This window comes from Tigriopus californicus, chromosome 11, assembly GCF_007210705.1.
Source record: "Tigriopus californicus strain San Diego chromosome 11, Tcal_SD_v2.1, whole genome shotgun sequence".
NCBI lineage: Eukaryota > Metazoa > Arthropoda > Copepoda > Harpacticoida > Harpacticidae > Tigriopus > Tigriopus californicus.
Window position 1 is genome coordinate 5031407 of NC_081450.1, and position 19034 is coordinate 5050440.

Sequence of the window (19034 nt, forward strand, 5' to 3'; positions counted from 1 at the left end):
CGACGCCACCCAGAGCTGCTTCACACATCGCAGAAAAATGAAGCAAGCACCAACTAAAAATTGTGACAATACTTTCGAAGGTAAGTCATGTGAAAGACGTATGTGAGGGCATCATGTGCCAAAACAAGCGTCGTCTAAATGCACCATAAGAGTGTTTGATTTTCCGAAAGTGCATCTTTAAAGAAATCTTAAGGACCTGTGAACAATCTCAAGGGATCGAGTTGAAAGTCATACACAAAAGGATTTTTTTTTGTTCGTAATATGTATTTCAAAGTGTCCGTATTGTTTCACAAGGACAAAAATAGTATGGGTTAACAATGATAATTTTCTTTCACATTTCTATGTACAGCTTACAATATACGAATTGGTAAATGTTAATGATCTCGTCATGGATTGAAATAGCACCGGAAGTTTGTGTTGGTTACACAACATGAGGTTATTTCATAGTATAGCTTGCATATGTCAACATAAATATATAAAAAATAGTTCATGATTCTTAAGCTGCCACGGGCTCGGCATTCCCGTGATCACCTCGTCATTAGTATTGTTCGGTATTGACATTGGCACTTGGTGAATATTTGAGTTTCTTCGAGTACTTGATATTGGAATGAAGATTAGATGTTCCTTAAATGGGGGGTGGACCTTCAGACCATCGAAGCATCGGTTCCAAGGAACGCTCGAGATTATTTTGCAAGGTACAAATAAGTTCGTCCCTGTCAAGAGGAACGATGGAGGACACACCCAGGAGCAGTAGCATCATGGCTTGAATTGGAACTGCTGCACGAACCACTCGTCCCAAGAAGCGATAACTACGGGACAAGACGCCTGTATTCATACCAACGCTGTCGGAAGTGCTGAAAAGGATATCATACGATGAGCTTCTTTGGTGTGAATCCAAAGTCCAATAAGATTTCAATTCAGAGACTACCAACAAAGCTTGAGGTGACTTCAAGGGTGACTAAACTGTGATTGTAATATCAATACCTGTCAGGCTTATCCGGTTGGAGACTAGCTGCAGAACTCGTGGTTGGTGGACTGATTCCAGGCAAATGCAATAACTAAAATAATAAAACGTGTGTGACGAAATGGAAACCACACATGCAATCGAAAATAACACGCCACGAACTTACCTCGTCTGACAGGGTTGGCAAAATTAGGTCACCCTCGGAAAGTGCTGATGCCCCGTCCATGGGTTCTTTTCCCAGAGCTTTGGCCAATCTTGAGGCATACACATGACATACATTGATGAGAATCCGCAGCTTTTGAGCCAAAGCAGAGAGCATTTGTTTGACCTCATCACAATCCGAGTTTTCGGCCGCTTCTTGGAGGCTAACAATCCGAGGTTCGTATCGTTGAAGCTCGCCATGCAGTTCCAAAAACTTTTGATACTTGGCTTCCAAAAGCTCAGGGGCCACAGTAAGATCAACAGGTTCGGAGGATCGTATGGTCGCGGTTGTCTTCTCCAACCATTTAGATAACTCATCGATTGTGCGATGGAATTCCGAGTTCTGTAAGTAAAATCGTCACTAGCAAAAATGCTTGGGGTGTGAAGTTTTGTATCTCCTCACTTGTAACAATGAGTTTTGAAGTTTGACCCTCCAAAGCATGGCCTCTTCGCAAGTATTGTCCCACGCAGCGTTGATACTAGATAAACGCTCTTGGAGTTTTTCGACCTTGGGCTTGTCTCGGGAATGTTCGGACAAGTGGCTTCCGATCACATTGATGGACATGATCAACGACTTATGTGAGTCAAGTTCTAGGAGAAATTCTCTGTGATCTTGGATGGCGTCCTCCAATTGTTCCATACTCCTTGGGACAGATGTATTTGATTTCAAGGTGGCTTTGGCCATTTCCAGCCACTTCTCCAGCCTCCACATCTCTCTGTTAAGTTGCTTCCAATTTTGTCTGAGAAATCAAGTTAAAATTCATGGATATTGGGTGTACGGACATCATGCCTAGAGCCTTTCTTTCCCTTTGTCACAAAATAAACGGACTAATTACCTTTTACATAATGGACATTTGGATTCGCTGTCTACTCTTGCTCCATCATCATCATCATCAACAACGTGTACTCTCTCAGTCTCCACCAAAGTAGCATCACTTAGAATCGTTTGGCTGAAATCAATTCACGTTTCGGTACTTTGGATACAAAGTAAGGAAAGTATGTTTTCATGAAAAGGGACATTGTAAAGCAATCACCAACAACCAACACCACCATGCATAACATAGTGAGGGACACTAAAGCGTTGAGGAAGTCGATCAGTTTATGGATTACAATATACAGTAATTTGGAATAAGGTAAGCAGAGGGAGAAAGAGAGAAGAGAGCTTGAAGCGATGATGAGAGAGCACCGTGCAAATATTCCAAAGTTCCCAGACATAATATACCATATTGTAATAGTTAGGTATGTTATTGGGCCAACTTACTGGTCGACCCCATCAAATCATGCATATACCATGCCACATGCATATTATAAAGAATGTATGTTAACCAAAAAATGAGGACATATCAATACACGGTTAGTGATTATCAGTTGTGAGTGGGTTGAAACGAAGCAGTAGAGAGCAGCCCAGAGAGCAAGCCAGACAGAGTCACTCAAGTCGTTAAAGTATTGTATGAATCATAATTATGACCAACCTTGATAATGTAGGAAATGAGCTGTATTTCAATTTGGAATGGACATGTTACATTGGTCATGTACAGGAGATACGCAATATTTCGTTAAATTGGAAGACTTCTTTTATCACGTGTGAGGGTAATTTTGATTTTTTGAATAATTAAAGCAGCTTTTGAAGATATTTACAAGTTAGAGTATCTTAATACGTGATTCGTTAATGTGACAAGAGTGGTGGAATCTTTTGAGTATTCCATAGTTCCTAAAGCGGATCATGATGGTGTCGGTAGTGATGATAATGTGGAAGGTCTCTCTTCTCCAGATTCGATTTTGATCTTGCAGGTAATTGGACTTCCAGAAGGCCACTCGGTCTCCGTTCCCTTTCCTCCGGTCCCTCAGACTTCATTCGCTCACGACCTGTCATTATAGGCTTGTTCTCGTGTATGTACTGGGCCACAGGGGACACCACTTTGCTCAAGTCGGAGGCAGAGGCGATCCTCGGCATGGATCCCCTAAATGACTTCAATTCCTCTACAATGGGCTCCCTTGAGGCCGAGCAGTGATGGCACTCACACATGAGGTCCGGCTTTGTTCCCACTGACCTTCGTCTTGAGGCAAAGGTCGGTCTCATATAACCTCCCACTACATTGAAGTTGTGGCTGTGTCGCTCCGCTTGTAACTCACTACGGGTGGGCGTACTGGCTCGTCTTCTAGTGGGAGTGGTTGAACGAGACACGGGCTTACTTCTAGTGCCCGTATCAAAAGCCGCTAAACCTCGGTCTGGCACTGACCGGCGTGGCAGCTTAGATGGGGTGGTGCTAGTGGGAATGGGTGGTTTGCCGTGACTGGTGGTCATGGAAGATGTGGTACGGCGCTCATAGGTTGTGATACTTGTCGTTGACCTTTGGTATGTCGACGAGGTTGTGGTCCGTCGAGGGATGGAAGATTTTTTGAATGAGAACGGAGCAGGCGTAATAGTGGCAATTTTCATTTGAAGAAGGCTTCTGAGGTTTGGCACAGGATGGGAAAGGAGGGTGGAAAAAGAAAACAAAACATAAAGAACAGAACTTCGATGATGCTCGATACTGGATTGAATGTGCCAAGACATAAACCAAGAGGGCACTCCACGATCAACGGCAACTAACTCGAGGTTCACCTTAACCTGTGCGTATTAGATTTATCGATGATGCACACCAGAAGAGGGAAAAAGGAGATCAAATCTTGACTAGGGTAAAAAAAGGTTTGCTCTGTTTGCTTCTCTGTGGCCGCGCTTTTTTCTCATGCAGATTAGGTAGCACCTCTCAATAAATGTTATAAAGGACGAGTACACCCACAGAAACTGTACAAAAGCTAAAAGAGCTTTGGTATTTTGATAAAGGGAATTAATGAACGCATTTGAATGATGAGGTCAACCATTTATCTACCCCATTGAAGGAAAAACCTGAGGTACGCAGCAACGTAGGAGGCACAAGTGCTTGCTTACCTGTTGTCATGGGAATCGCTCGTGCGTAGATTCCGCAATCGAACTTCGAGTTCTGAAAGTTTGTTCTTCAATTTCCGGACTTGATCGACCCTCGATTGGTCATGATGTTGTGACATGAGCTGGTTGTTCAGATGAGTGACCAAATCTTGCGTGGATCGGCATGACGCAAGGAGAAGTCCCTATAATTATCGCATCAGCTGTTTTAGAACAACATTTTCTCAATAGTGCTCAAAAGTAACTCTTACCAAATCTTGAGATGATAGTCCTTCAGGAGACGAGACCATGAGGGTTGGTGCGATGAGGGCGGAGATGCTCGGAGCAGACGTTACAGCTGCACCCCCATCCGAGGACTTAGTCGGCTCGCCTCGTTCTACCCGGTCTTCATCCTCAGTAAGGGCTAATTGTAGCTCTGTTAAGTGTTGATCGAATTCGTTCAGGTATCTATCAATGTCCAGAAGCAGGGACTCGTGTGTCGACTCTTTGGCTCTCTCCTTGATAGCCTCGGTTTGGGTGAGTTGTTGTTCTTGATACTCGGAGACGAACCGTTCTACCAATCCTGGAGCATCATCTGGTGACAAGTCAGACACGGGAGTGGCATCGCGTTCTCCACTGGGGCTCACTGGCCAACTAGCTGACATGGCTGACACGCCAGAATCTGGTCCGGACATCACAGACTGAGATGTTAGGGTGTCGGCTTGCACCCCAGCATCACGCTCGAATTTAAGAGTCTCCACTTGAATTGATTCATGGACGGCGAATGGAGCAGGGGATCCTCGGCTAAGACCCTCCTCATCCGATGCTGTCAATGTCGGCACATCAATCACGTGGTACTCTTCACAGAGGCGGTTCAATCTGGATGTTACATCACCCCGTAAATTGGAAAACTCTTGAGCGACTTCCTCGACATGTTCCGCGTCCTTTAGTTCACTCTTCTGGATGAGATTCATGCTGGTTTCTTCCACTTTGTCTAATTGAGAATTTCGAACCTTCATTTCTTGTCGAAGGCGACTCAGACTTGATCGCTTGGATGCAGGTGAGAGTTGTGAGGAGAATTCTACTTCGGTGAGTTCGGCGTCAATTTGTCTGAGCCAATTGAGAGCTTTCTCTCTCATGGTCATGTAGGCTTGATACATTTTCCTGAAATTGGAACAAATTTGTTATACACTCAGATCCTTTTTCTGGACATTTGGTCCCATCCAATTTTACCTTGAGTGACGAATTCGCTTGAGCATGGCCTCTATCTCAGTTCCAAGAGTCTCCCAGTCATGGTTGACTCTAATGAATTTGGTTTTGAGATCGTCAGCATTATCCAGCCGATATTCTCTGGCCAAATCACAGTAGTTGTCATTGAGATGATCAAGCTCTACATTCTTGTGCTGATGAGCGTCTTTCATATCTGTAAGGTGTTGTTCTAGTCTGTCTAGCTCGTTGTAAGGTGTAGTAACGGCCTGAGTCTCCAAAGATCGAAGATCTTTGAATTGGCCATCAATCCAGAGTTGGAGCCGCTCGTGGTCTTGTTGGAACTTCGTCCAGTCATCCCAGAGCTTTTCCAACTCCTCTTGACGTTCATTGGCTTTGGAACAGATCTGATCCCATCGTCTCTGGAGACTGAAGTACGACGTCTTGATGGAATCGTATGTAGCGGCGTTTTGAGGCTCGGTGAGGAAAACGTCACAATTGTTGAATATTTCAGAAGCTTTAGGACTCTTGTTTGAGATCTTCTTCTGAATATCCTGAAAAAGAAAATGAACATTGATCAAGATGTCCAGGAAAGTCAACAACGCTCAATGCAATTGTCCCAACAACAATCTACGACAAGTAAGCGAACATTAACGTGAAATTGCGGCCCATTCCATCTACTTTCACCAAGGTCAGATCTAAAGTTATTGCGGACAGAATTTAGCTCGGTTCTCCCTTTGTCGGCCTCGAATCGATTGAAAGAACGCAGGAATGACAGGAGCCGCCTCCGCCCTTGATTATTAGCAACGTGGAGCAGATATTTTTCTGTCTGGGAAATGCCTCCTCACTGTGAAGTAATGATCTCTCTCCCAGATAAATTAACATTTTCCCCTTTCAAAGGGATGAAAGCGGCATTATACCGCAAGTATGCAAACGTTGAATTTCAGGGATAGGCCAACGTTTCCTGTACGCCCTACTTACTAGATATTCCTTGAGTTTGTTCTGGTATTCGTTGTCTTCGGTATTGGACAAGTGAACAGGTCGGTTTAACTTAATCTCCACCTCCCTGATCCAGCTTCGTAATGCAGAAAGGTCATGTAGGATTTTCCTAGCATCAGCTTTGGCGGCTTCGGCCTTAGCGATTCTGGAAGCTCTCATTTTCTTGAGCTCCAGCCATCGCTCTTGAGTTTGTTTGGCCTTGTTGACATAATCCGAAGACTTGGGTCGTTTGGCTAGTCGTTGTCGGGTGGCATCAATCCAAGCCACTTGTTGTTCTTGGCTCTCTAGTTCAGAATCAAAGCCCGCCTCGATCTTTGACGCATAATCCGTGAGATAATGGGAACCCTGGAACACCAATACAGAAACATTTAGCTTTCAAGCCTTGCAATCCATGTCAGACAAGCTCATGTCATAATTCACCACGCCTTTAAAGGCCAATTATTGGATGAGAAAGAGGGAGCTAATGTTTTTCAGACAACATTAGCCTTTCTAAATTGGCTCTTTAACCTTTTGGGCAAACTGTGGTCTATGTATGAATTACTCTCGCATTACAAAATATTCACTAGCTTCAATTCAAGGCTTTACTTCTGGTCGCCGTTGATTGGATTGTTATTGATTGAATTGACAGTTTGGGAGCTCACAAATCTGTCGGGAACGACGTTAATAACTGTCAGAGAATGCCGGAAATCCGAACCAGGTGCATACCAATGCGACAAAGAAAAGCAAATTGAAGTATTTTAGAGAAAAAGACAGATGATTAGGTATTCCCCTATCAAGATTCTGGATGCACTTCAAAATCGCTCTGCTTCTCTTTCTTAGCCTCACCAGTCTGATATGTATTTTACAGAGCTAATCCCTGGATCTGTCTGTGGAATCCAGTCGAGAGCTCTGGTATTTGTGGAATGCCTCAAATCCCCGATTGACAGAGTGGGACCTGCCAAATCCCATCCTCACAAGGGTTCTTTAGACCTCATCATCGAAAGCAATCCTTTAGAAAGAAGCTTTTCGAGAATGCACGCTAAATTGACCCATTTCTGTCCAATTGATTCTTTTTTTTTTACCCAAGTGCTTCGTAGCTTTCGGTCAGTTCAAGGACTTCGTTATCTTCTGGATGGGGTAAATGATAAATTGTCTCAATAGGGACGTTCTATGAAATTGAAATAGGGCCGACCGATTTTTTGAAAATATCTTAATGACCTTCACATTAAAAAAGACTTCAACTTCGAAGTCAGTGGTCAGAGTAGTGCTCAATGCCTTATTTCGATCAGGTGAATAGAGCAATATTCTGCATGAGCAACACTTGTCCATCCATTCACGCTTAATTTCGCTGAATGGGCATTGCGTTGTAACGAACGAGTGTTTCAATCAATCGAGGGCCAAAAGTTTGCTTCTTTGCCTCAGCAAAAACTGCACGGGATATTTTGGCTCTCAAGGAGTCGCATTTCAAAACTCGATTTTCTACTTATTATGAGAAAAATGTTCGAAGGCCATGCCGTCCAAAGGGACAAGTTCAAAATGAATATTTTTTGTCCCACATCAAAGTCCTTACCTGAGTAGCCATTTCTTCGTCAAGATCCTGGAGTCTTCGTTTGAGGTCCTCAGCCCATGTATTGAATTGCTCCACAGTTTCCTCAAATCTTGGACCAAGATCCAGATCTTCTTGAATCTTTCGCTCTCTAGTCTTGAAATGGAACTCCAGATCGCTATGCTGATGACGAAGAAGCCAAAGTTGATGGGAGGCCTTTTTGATATCGGCAGGACTGGTGCATTCTCGTAGTTCATCCTGGAGATCGGCAATCTTGGACAAACGAGGCAGCACAGTCTCCAGCTCCTTTTGAGCCGCCTGAAAAGAAAACGAATCGGCCTTTGAAGACTCGCAACGCAAAAGGATGACATGCTTGGTCGCAAGCTAGATGAATGTGCTTCTCAAGGATAAGCTCGTGGAAATTGATATTTCCATCTTTCAACAAAAAGTGAGAGGTGTCACCCTTTGAAATAACAAACAACACTGACTCTATTCTAGTTCTTAGGCGTTCTCAAAATGCATGAGGTGGAACTAAAAATCGTCAAATTAGTATGCAAATGCATTGAAGTCTTTCGATCAAATTGCACGAGAAATATAACTGTTTGACGAGGTCTAAAACTTTTCTTTCAGATTAGTTTTCCGTCCCTTTTTACGAAAAAAGGGTTCAACTCAGACCGTTTCAAGTTCAAATACTGAGTCGGCGAAGACTTGGAACTAGTCGTAGAATACAGTTCCATTTGGAAGGAGGAGAATTGTTGAGGGGGATAATTGCCCAGAATGTCTTCCAAGACTTCAAACGCATACCAGAGGATCATAATTTGGCATCACTTTAGGCTGTACAGCCATCATTTCCCTGTCATAATATTTCCTTGTCGGGGAAAATGGCCAGGTGATGAAAGACTTCCGTTCACTCCAACATTCACCTCATTCAAAAACAAATTGAGAGGCAATATTACAACATTAGTTGGCTCGTCTTTGATGAAAGTCTCCAACAGACGTACGTACTAATCTGAGGTTTTGACAAACTTGAAGAATGCCTTCTTAAGAACTCACCGGGTTCATGATGAAAAATTCTTTTAAAGACACGACACTCTTAGTTTGAAACTCAAACCCACTGCTAAGCACATTTTCATGAAATCTAATCCAGTCTCACGACTTGTTGTCTCCTGTAAACATTTCTCCCCACTCCAGTTTGACTAGACTAGATCTTGCTTGACCTCTCACTACACGTATAATCCCAAGAATAATTGGCAACACATATGATCACCCCACTTATCGTCCATCCCAACGAAGATCACCCGCTAAACTGTGTGACTAAACTTTTTGATTTGAATTCCGCCACTGTCCCATCACCCCCAAGTCTGAAACCCAACCGGGTGTTCCCGACAACTCCCTGTGGCCCTCCAAAGGTGTACAGAAATGTATCCTTGCCCTCAGAACACCCTGTACTCATTACGAGACGAGATATGCTAGATTTGTGTTGTCCCAAGCGCAAATTTCAAGAAAAATAATCGCGCTCTCCACACTCATCCTCCCTCACATTCAAGACAAGAATATGTTCACTGATCCCACATATGTGGATGTCCAGGAGTGAGAGGAGAGTTCCGGCCAGCTAGCTTTCTTTGCTCCATGCCATACGTAGAATACTGCTAGTTTTGTGTGGCCAATGTGCACTAAAATTTAAGTGGGGAGAAGGATGAACTAGCATTTGAAATCCACCCTCAGAAATGGGCACACCACGTGTTCATCCGTTCATGCTAAAATGACTCATCCATCACATCAGTCCCGTCGCTTTGCTAGAATTTGGCATTGTCGTTGATGTATCTCTATCATCTGTATATCTCTATATCTGACCTATCTACCTTGGCTCAATCATTAGCAACAACACAATACCCCCGATATCTCTCTAATGAAATTGAAGATGAAACGTAGAGCAAATTCAAGCAATTCAGGTCAGTAAGGGGAGTGAATGATTGAAATTAATTGGACCAAGTAAAACCTATAAACAAGCTAGTTGATAGAGATAGAGAGTAGATTAAATTAACGAGCTTGGAATGAATTAGATTCTTGAAGTAAGCGTTATCAGTGCGCAGTGGCAGAAATCGGAGAAGCCATTACAGATAATTTCAATCGATGGCCACCCATATGGAAAAGTGAGGGGAAAAAAGATGAAAGGTGAGGCAATTTTCCATCCTCCTTATTGTGCTCGTGAAATTGAAAAGGGTAAGCGGGAAAAATAGCATTCCTAGTTTTGGTAGTGTCTTTGGAGAGATTAACCTCCTGGGTTGGAGTCCACTTGTCGGGGAACAAAGAAGTCAGCGGAGGAAGCGACAAAAAATCTCTCAAAAAGACTCATTCTCACTTTTTGCCTCCCCCTTGATGAGCAAGCAGAGCAAATGTAGGAGCAACAAAGGGCTGCCTGCCAAAAACTTTGATCTAACTTCGAGACAACTGACTCCAGACAAAGAGATCATAACGTCGACCTCGCGACCCTGGTATACAGTGTACTGTAAATAAGAATTTCAGAAACAGGTGCTGAAAGACAGCCTCGTAAATCAAAGCAAGGGCACGTTTTCGGCTGGAGGATCGAACTGGATCAAGACTCATTTGAAGACAGAGGGATTAGGTTTGGTATTTCACAAACCCTCAATCACTATAAGGATGTCTTGTGTTTCGCAAGAACTGGGTCAAATATAGCGTTGGCCGTCAATTCCGTCTTTGGCAGACGTCAATATGTTGATGCCGTTTTAATAAGCACAATATTTATTTTCGTTCCCTACCTGGACTTCGGAGCGATATTTCTTGAGCTGCTTTTCAGATTCGGTGTTGTCGGGAACGTTTTCCAAACGGTTGAGACTCTCTTTGAGTTTTCGTAGGTCCTCCTTTGCCTCTTTGAAAGTCTTATTAAATGTTTGTTCCAACTTTCGGATCCGAGTGAGATGGTCCACCCAGGTCTTTAGGCTGGCTTTGATACTTGAGATTCGTTCCTTCATAGCGTGAAGCTCAAGCTGAAGGCTCTTCTGGAGGATCTCATCAATAGGAGCGGGTTTCTTGCCCTTGATGGCCGCAGTTTGCAAGAGAACTTTCAATTGAGCCTCCAAATCCTTAGCGAAAGCTTCTCCTTTCGGAATCTCATCCAACAATGACTAAAAAGAGAATGCATTTTGTAGGTGTCCTCAATTCTTATTTCACCGATCCTCAGATCCTCAAAATTTCAAGACGTTTTCAACATGCCCCACCCACCCTTGGGCGGTTCAGGACTATCCAAGGGGAGAGTAAAGAAGACGGTGATTGGAGTTGACTGAAAGCTTTGCGTCAAATCAAGTGGGTCATCACTCAAGCCCTTCAAAAGCGACCTATTTTTCCCAATTTGTCCCGAAAGAGAAATTTTTAAATACGAAATTGCAAATCAACTCACCTGGATGTGTTCCAAAAGCGCAGGAACTGCTTCCACCTGGACATGCTTGAGATTCAAAGTGATCTTTCGTTTTTCCAGACGCTCGAGCCATTCGAACAAGCTCTCTTGCGTATACCTGATGAATAGGATGTGGCATTATAAAATGAAAAATGTCAATCGCTGTTGCTTTAAGATCCGCTCGTCACTCCCTACCTATATTTGTTCCATTTCTCTAAGCGTTCACTAATGTCGACATTTCTATCAGTGATGCGTTTCATGACCTCCTCATGAGATCGGGACAGGTTGTCCAATTGAGTCACGATGGCCTTTCGAGCCTTGTTGGTGGGTTCTCCAGAGGCTTCTTTGGCTTGCATTTGATCCAATTGAGACCTGACCAATTGATGGTGTCCGGACAGAATTCGATGATGAACGTCGCCCAAGCGTTGCTGCTCGGTCAAGGTTATCATATTATTAGCGATTCGATCTTGGAGGAAGGATTGGACGTGCTTGAGGTATCGCTGCCAAATGTTCACGGTGGATGATATGTCTTCGTGGGCCGCAAGATTCGTAGACAGTCGGTGGTATTGGACGAATGTGTCATGGAACACGTTTTGCCAGTCCTTAAACGAAGAGTGCATCGAAATTAGAACTGCAACCTTTAGTCCTTTTCGAGCTTGTAAATGAGGTTTTGTCGTGTTTGCTAACATTGAATAGTCATGCTTCTTTCATGCCTGTCGAATAGATTGACGCTTTTATTGCCCAAATATGCTAGGTAAACGGAGAACAAAAGACATGAGGAAAGTGCGTGAAGTTCCACCAGACTTTTTTTTTCTCCACCGTCTTAAAACCAATTCCCAAAGCTGGCTCTGAACTTTCTGTAGTTTTGTCCTCTCACTCGGAAGTGAAAAATGGTCGTGTAACATGGAACCACGGCCTTACATTAACGTGTCAACAAAACCGTGAAAAGCACCAGCAGAAAATAGGCCATTATTAATCGAGATAATTTTTGTGTACTGGGAACTTGGAACGCTTAGGAATAAGGATTCGATAGAAGACAAATGCCAAGGCTGAAGTGGAATGTGGGTCAGATGTCTTTTCCCTCTCGAGCGAATATCTTTGTGGCAAATGATTGACTTCTCAGGAAGGAAATCAAAGAGAGCGGAAAACAAGGCGTGAGGGACAGTCACGCCTGGCAATGACATTCAATCTATGCGAGTAGTAAAGCCTTACGTTGAGCCTCAGTGCATAACTCACCTCCAGAATTGATGTTAAATCGCTTTGTTGATCCTGAGGCAAAAGCTTTGGCTGACTATCACTGGGCACGGGTAAAGGCGAGGTCTCATGAGCGGCTCCAATCGGCTCATTAAGAGCTGTCAGCTCGGACTCTGCTCTGCCTAGAGCTAGAAGTTGGTTCCTTAGTTGAGAAAGTTGTTCGTCGGATGCGGTTGAGTCCACATCACTCTCGGACTCAACGGACTCGATGGTCTGGAAGAAAGGTTTCAGGTTTAAGGTTTCGATGGAGTGTATTAAAAAAGCAAACCGGCCTTACATGTCGCATGTCTTTGAGATTCGACCGGCTCTTTTGGATTTGGTCGTGGCATCTCTGGTGAGCTTTCTTCCGCACCTCAGCCCTGGCATTTAGAATGCTCAAGGCATCCTTGAGCACCATCAGTTTGTGGCTCAAGTGCTCTACCTGTGACTGAAGAAGGGATTGTCCCACTTCATCCATGGAAGCCTGAAAGCAAAGAAGGAACAACAATAACTCTCTTGTTTTGACAGTTGCTGTTTTTTTGACTTACATTGAGAACGATATCGGTGGTGATCTGTTTCAGTTGTTGTAGGCGTTCTTCTTTCTCCGAGAGCTCATATCGAAGGGCCTGAAATTGTAGTGTACACAGTATTGTGGATGATCACAAACACATACACACCTCCTTTGCGTCTTATCACATCGAGCCGAAGATCTACTTCTTCACAACGGATATTCCGCATGTCTGTATCACTTTGTATGTAGAGATAACGAGAGGGCTTTATTTATTGGCCTTACGTCAATTTTTTTGTCCCTCACTCTGGGTCTAAGAGCAATGCAGACCTTGCAATTTCAGAGTAAGTGCCAAAGCATTGTTTTGAATTCACATGGCCTTGTCACATTTTGTCAGCTGTTGCTTTTACATCGGGTGCTCACACACAGATTAGGATACATGCTGAACTCACACTGACATGCCGGAGGGCCTTTCTCACAAGCGTATGAAAGGTTTTTTCCTTATTTTACAGAGTGTTACAAAGTTCTCAGATAACCAACAATTGGTATTCCATGGAGAAACACAACCACGGGTCACTCTGTTCCTTGTGTTTCAAGAGGGTTTCCCATGAATTATTGAAAGGTAATGGCTTCAAGACACTTTTTTGAAACAAGTGAAATAATCGCGGATAGCTCTTTTCTGATGTTATTTTAGCTGCGAATGGGATTTGAAACTCCAATGAAGATGCTTCCATCAGCATAAGGGTGCACATTACTTGCTCTACATATAGATAGCAGAGGAACGGCAATCAGAGCGATCGCTACAGGTGCGCTTTCGACACTTTTCACGATGCAAGTGCTTTAATTTGTGTTGAGAGAGTGGAATTATTAACGAACGTATGTTTGGCTTCCAGAGATGGAAATCGCGAAATGCCAAAGGCGATCAATGAACTTTGTCTACAGAGCCAGTAAAAATATTCATTTTCAAAATGTGTTGACTTGCAGCACCCGTTGGACTAACTGAGTAGAGATGTTTCGTTTTGGGTCATTTTAGGTCAAGACCTTGTCACTACTTTACTCTGAACTTCGTTTGGCCTTTATAGCAGGACGAAAATGTGCTTGCAAAGAACTTTTCACGTGGCAAATGCACTGTAAATATTTGGTCATAGACAAGATAATACTTGGTTAGATTAAGTTTGAGATAAATGAAAACGGTTGGTCTTTACATTTCTTAAACTTTTCTGAACTCCTTCCAGATCTGATGAACCACCTAAGAGTGGACTAACCGACGAAACGTGGAACGTTTAATGTCTGAAAAACCTTTTAGCAATACATCACCTTTGTTTTTGTTATTTACAACGCGAGTTACTTGACCTTAATATTCAAACATTTCTGGAATGCACGTGAAGATGCAAGGTGCTCTCTGTAGAAGAGATCGATTCCAAGGCAATGACTGATTGAATGGTGCACTCAAATTGCGTTGAAAAAATATTTTCCTAACATCACTTCAAATCAAGACACAACTTTTGGACGAAACTTTGACGCTTCAAGTGAAGACAGTTTTCATGTTACTGACTATGCAAACAAACCTTGGAGATTCTGTTTTGGCTCCTTGTTAGCATGATGACCAGCCATTCGGGGCTAAAGTCATCATGGACTTAGTGCCCTCACAATAAACGCCGAGGTTATGTTGGCAAGACTTACCTGGATGCGTTGGTCGTAAGAATGGAAGTCATTTTGGGTTGAACTAGGCAGATTCATGCTCAAACTAATATGATATGATTCTTCATCCACAGCATTTGCCCATGTGTTGTCATTCTTGAACAACTCGGACCAATTGTTCCACAGCTGAAGTCCACTAGAAAACTTGATTTCTTGTTCATACAAATTCTTGCTCATTTCATTGTAGGCCTCAATGAGGGATTGCATTTGAGCATTCACATCAATCGAATCGCTCAGATTCACTACATTCGACTGAAACACTTGAGTTGTTAGACCCTTGAGTCGATTCACATCCGTCTCCAAAGTTTGAAATTCTTCTCGAAGAAGCTAGAAGCGATATTAAACGTAAAATATGATTATGCATGTGTTGCTTTGATCTAACCACGACTCACTTTGATTTTGTCAAGGGATTGAGATAAGGTTTCTGGGGTGATATCGCCCGTCTGAACGAGAAGATCCAATTGATGTCCGGTGGCTGAAATTTTGCCTTGAATGTCTTCCAATAAAGTACGATGAGCATTGATCACATTTCGATCCTCTTGAATTTGTTCAATAAGATTCTCCAGGTTTGTGACCAAACCCTTTCTCTGGTGGTCGAGATCATCTAATTTGTTTCGTATCAATGGGTCAATCATCAAATTTAGTGACTCGTATCGATTGTCCATGGTCTGGGAATTGTGCCTAATCCTCTCTATGAGGTCATTGGATGCTCCTAGATCACAAAGAACAACCTGCAACAGATGAAAGGGTGGTAAACTATTAAACAGCGTCCAGAATTAAGAATGTAAGATGACGACAGTACCTTTAAAACTGGGATAACTTGATTGAACTTGTCTCCATTGGTCAATTTTTGAAGGGATTCTATCTTCTGTTGAGAGATTTCCACAACGCTTTCGATGGTTCGGATCTGTGTATTGACCTGTCGCATTTCGTTTATGAGATGATCGATTTCGGTGATTCTGAGAGCAACTTGCTCTTCATATGATTCAAAGCCCAACTTGAATTGTCCAAGAGCCTCTCCATATTCCCTAGGCATCTTTTTAAATTGGGAACACTCTTTCAGGTCATAATGGATTTCGTTCAATGTTTCCTTGAGAAATATGTGTTTCCTTTTCTCAACAATGAGTTGTTCATCCGACGAAATCCGAATTGGTTCGGTGAGGACGTTATCCATTTCTGAAAGGTTTCCCTTAGCTTGAGCCAAAATTTCCCCCAAATCATTGACCGCAATATGTTTCTTCTTCTTTTTCTTCAACCGATTGTCCAGAGTTTTCTTGATTCGTTCCCATTGCTGCTCCAACGAAGCATGGAATCGTCTTTGATCCATTTCATCGGAGAGTTTGGTAGAAGCCAAAAGCGCATGAAAAAGTTCAGTGGATCGGTCTAAACTTGGCTGAAAAGTGTCTCTTTCGCTTATGATCAACAACAGCGGCTGTTCGTCTTCATTTTGGCTTTTTCCCATACAATCCAGCTCGTTTTCTGTTTGTTCCATCCAAGCATTCAGACATGCCGCAATATTCTCATACTCGGAAAGAATTGAAATGGCATTTGCTTGTTCCTGCACGGTAACATAGCTCAATTGCTTTAGGGAAGCGATGTCGTTGATGAGCTGGGTCATTCTGGCAGAGTCTTCTGACTTGGGAATGGTCTCCCGAAAGGTTTGAATGTTCTCCAAAAGCAAATCTACTTCAGTCAAAGATGCCTGAAATGTAAAACTACTATATCAAATATTGAATAAGAAAGCTTCTGTTACATAGGAAAGACAAAAGCCTTCCTTGGAAAGAAAACAAGGCTCACACGGAGGAGCTCAATCACGGGCTGTACATGCAAGATTCATTAGCAGCCGATACATAATCTGATTTGACAAGTTGTTGAAATAATTCATAGATTGCACTCACCACTGAAACAGGAAGAGAGCTATTAATGTTCAGCCCACTTTGAACATTCAACCTCTTGAACTTCTCTTTGCACTGAGAAAATACCATCTTAAAGTAAGATGAGTCTTCAACGCGTACATCTTCACTTTGCTTCTTCACATTTTGGCACAACTGTTGTCCCGACAACAAAAGATCACGATTCCAGATTTGATCTGATGAACAAGCGCTGAAATCTATTTGGGCGACAGAAGAGAAGAGATGGGGGATGGACTTCCTCGGGATGATAGCTTCACGAGACATAATCACTTCCTCGACCTCCTTTTGGCATGCAATGGACGTGCAGTAGAGATTGTCCATGCTCAGATAATAATCAAACGCATTAATCCTTAATCCATTGTCCATCAGATTTTTGTACATTAATGAATCTTCTGAGAGGAAGATATTCGCAAATGTTCTGTTCCCTTGAGATAGAGAACAAATACGGAACTTGATGGCAAAATGATCAAACAAAACATTGCAAAGCTCATGGTATAACAAATTCTCATGAATTCGCAAAATGTCTTCATGGACTGTATCAATGGCAGAAGACGAGGCATTCACGCCTTCAACAGCTTCTATTTCTAAGCTATTTTCATAACGAAGATGAGGAATCTCCGAGAATTTGATTGACGCCAAAAACCCAAAAGCGACACGATAAATATCAAATGACGCTGCCATTTTTGGAACACTCTCCCACAACACATTCAAGTCTTCCTCAAAATGCAAGAAATTGATCCGGAACTGCTCAAGCAAGTGTTGCTTCTCAAAGATATCTTTGCTCATGCGAATGTCCTTGAGTTGCTTCTTGAGGCCCTTGAGGCGCTTGTAGAGCAACTTGAGCAGGCCTAGCAGGTCATGTTCCACCTCCTCCTGGTCCTTGCCCTAGCGCAGACGGCCAAACAGCAGTGTCCAGTCTTGCTCCTCTTCAGCATAATCATCCGGCTCAGGCAGGTCTTTCATGAGCTTGTCCACCTCGACAGAACTGGGTTTGCCTTCAAACTTGAAGCCAGAGAAGTCGGGTAGCTTGAACTTGAAGAGGCCACCAAAGAAGGAGCTCTTGGACTTGCCAGAGGTGTGTCATCCTTATCCTTCTTCTTCTTCTTGCTGTCATCATCGTCTCCCTTGGGCAGGCTCAGATCAGCAGAGAGGGACACACTGGGAGCCTCCAGGGTGACATCAGGTATGGGCAATCCATCCAAATCAGCCTGGGCGCTGGCCCTCATTTCGGTGAGGTCATCACTCATGGAGGACAGACAGCCACTAACGACACGGGTGACATCGGGGCTAATCAGGTCGACGGGCAGGTTGGCACTCAGCTGTCCAACTTCACCTCCAATTTGCCAAGCTCCATCTAAAACAAGTTGAAGGTGGTGTAAAGCATGAAATCATAACATATCCCCACACATACTGCACTAAAGTGAACTCTTGTCTTGTCATGTCTTGTGATCTGTTTGAAAGTGTTCAGCTCGTTTCTGAACACGATACTAGTAGTCCCCTCCAAGCCCCTGCCTGTCTGGTTCTTGCTCTCATTGGTCTCGTGTGCATTGTTGGCATCACGCTTTGCATACCCCCTTATCCTGCCTGCAACCTCATGGATGCTACAAAAGACCCCTTTTCTGGGTCTTGTTCCCAAGTCCATACTTTGAGTTGGAATCAAGAAGGTCGTGCAAAAGAAATCAATGACAGACCCACTGACACATGGCTTGACTGCATCCCAAGGCCAATCCATTGCTTCCCAAGAGAAGGCATCCTACTACGTAGAGAGTCAATGCAGAAAGGAGTAAGTGGAAACACTCTACCTGGAAGTCCAGAAAGGCCTGTCTCTTCTTGGCTGGATCCTTGATCTTGTGAATGTCCTTGAGTTGCTCCTGAGGCCCTTGAGGGCTTGTAGAGCAACTTGAGCAGGCCTAGCAGGTCATGTTCCCACTCCTCCTGGTCCTTGCCCTGCGCAGAGACGCCAAACAGCAGTGTCCAGTCTTGCTCCTCTTCAGCATAGTCATCCGGCTCAGGCAGGTCTTTCATGAGCTTGTCCACCTCGACAGAACTGGGTTTGCCTTCAAACTTGAAGCCAGAGAAGTCGGGTAGCTTGAACTTGAAGAGGCCCAAAGAAGGAGCTCTTGGACTTGCCAGAGGTGTCATCCTTATCCTTCTTCTCTCCTGCTGTCATCATCGTCTCTGAGGCTAGATAACACACTGGGAGCCTCCGCGGTGACATCAGGTAGTGGCAATCCATCCAAATCAGCCTGGCGCTGGCCCTCATTTTTGTGTAGTCATCACTCATGAGGACAGCACGCCACTAACGACACGGTGGACATCGGGGCTAATCAGGTCGACGGGCAGGTTGGCCCTCAGCTGTCCAACTTCACCTCCCAATTTGCCAAGCTCCATCTAAAACAAGTTGAAGTGTGGTGTAAAGCATGAAATCATAACATATCCCACACACTACTGCACTAAAGTGAAC

The 19034-nt window shown here is 43.6% G+C and overlaps 1 protein-coding gene and 1 long non-coding RNA gene across 5 annotated transcripts; one reads left to right on the forward strand and one right to left on the reverse strand.

Moving 5' to 3' along the window:
- Positions 1–305: 305 nt before the first annotated feature.
- LOC131889902 (muscle-specific protein 300 kDa-like) lies at positions 306–18456 on the reverse strand. Of its 3 annotated transcripts, XM_059239124.1 has the most exons (21): positions 18373–18456; positions 16556–17924; positions 15460–16359; positions 15050–15388; positions 14640–14984; positions 12997–13074; positions 12747–12932; positions 12452–12682; positions 11411–11817; positions 11219–11333; positions 10581–10946; positions 7825–8118; positions 6258–6620; positions 5304–5830; positions 4343–5234; positions 4098–4276; positions 2002–2115; positions 1569–1905; positions 1131–1508; positions 985–1058; positions 306–854 (listed from the first exon to the last, which is right to left on the reverse strand). In XM_059239124.1, the coding sequence occupies exons 2-21, from the start codon at positions 17354–17356 to the stop codon at positions 626–628; spliced, it is 7155 nt and encodes a 2384-aa protein (XP_059095107.1). In that variant the 5' UTR covers positions 17357–17924; positions 18373–18456; the 3' UTR covers positions 306–625. The 3 variants fall into 3 exon arrangements, with proteins under 3 accessions (XP_059095107.1, XP_059095108.1, XP_059095109.1); XM_059239125.1 differs by lacking the exon at positions 2002–2115; XM_059239126.1 differs by lacking the exons at positions 306–854; positions 985–1058; positions 1131–1508; positions 1569–1905; positions 2002–2115 and adding an exon at positions 2643–3618.
- Positions 9696–14299, forward strand: LOC131889905 (uncharacterized). 2 transcript variants are annotated; one of them, XR_009374248.1, is made up of 4 exons: positions 9696–9975; positions 13469–13578; positions 13651–13762; positions 13850–14299. It is a non-coding gene; the product is annotated as an uncharacterized LOC131889905 (long non-coding RNA). The 2 variants fall into 2 exon arrangements; XR_009374247.1 differs by lacking the exon at positions 9696–9975 and adding an exon at positions 13105–13300.
- Positions 18457–19034: the final 578 nt, after the last annotated feature.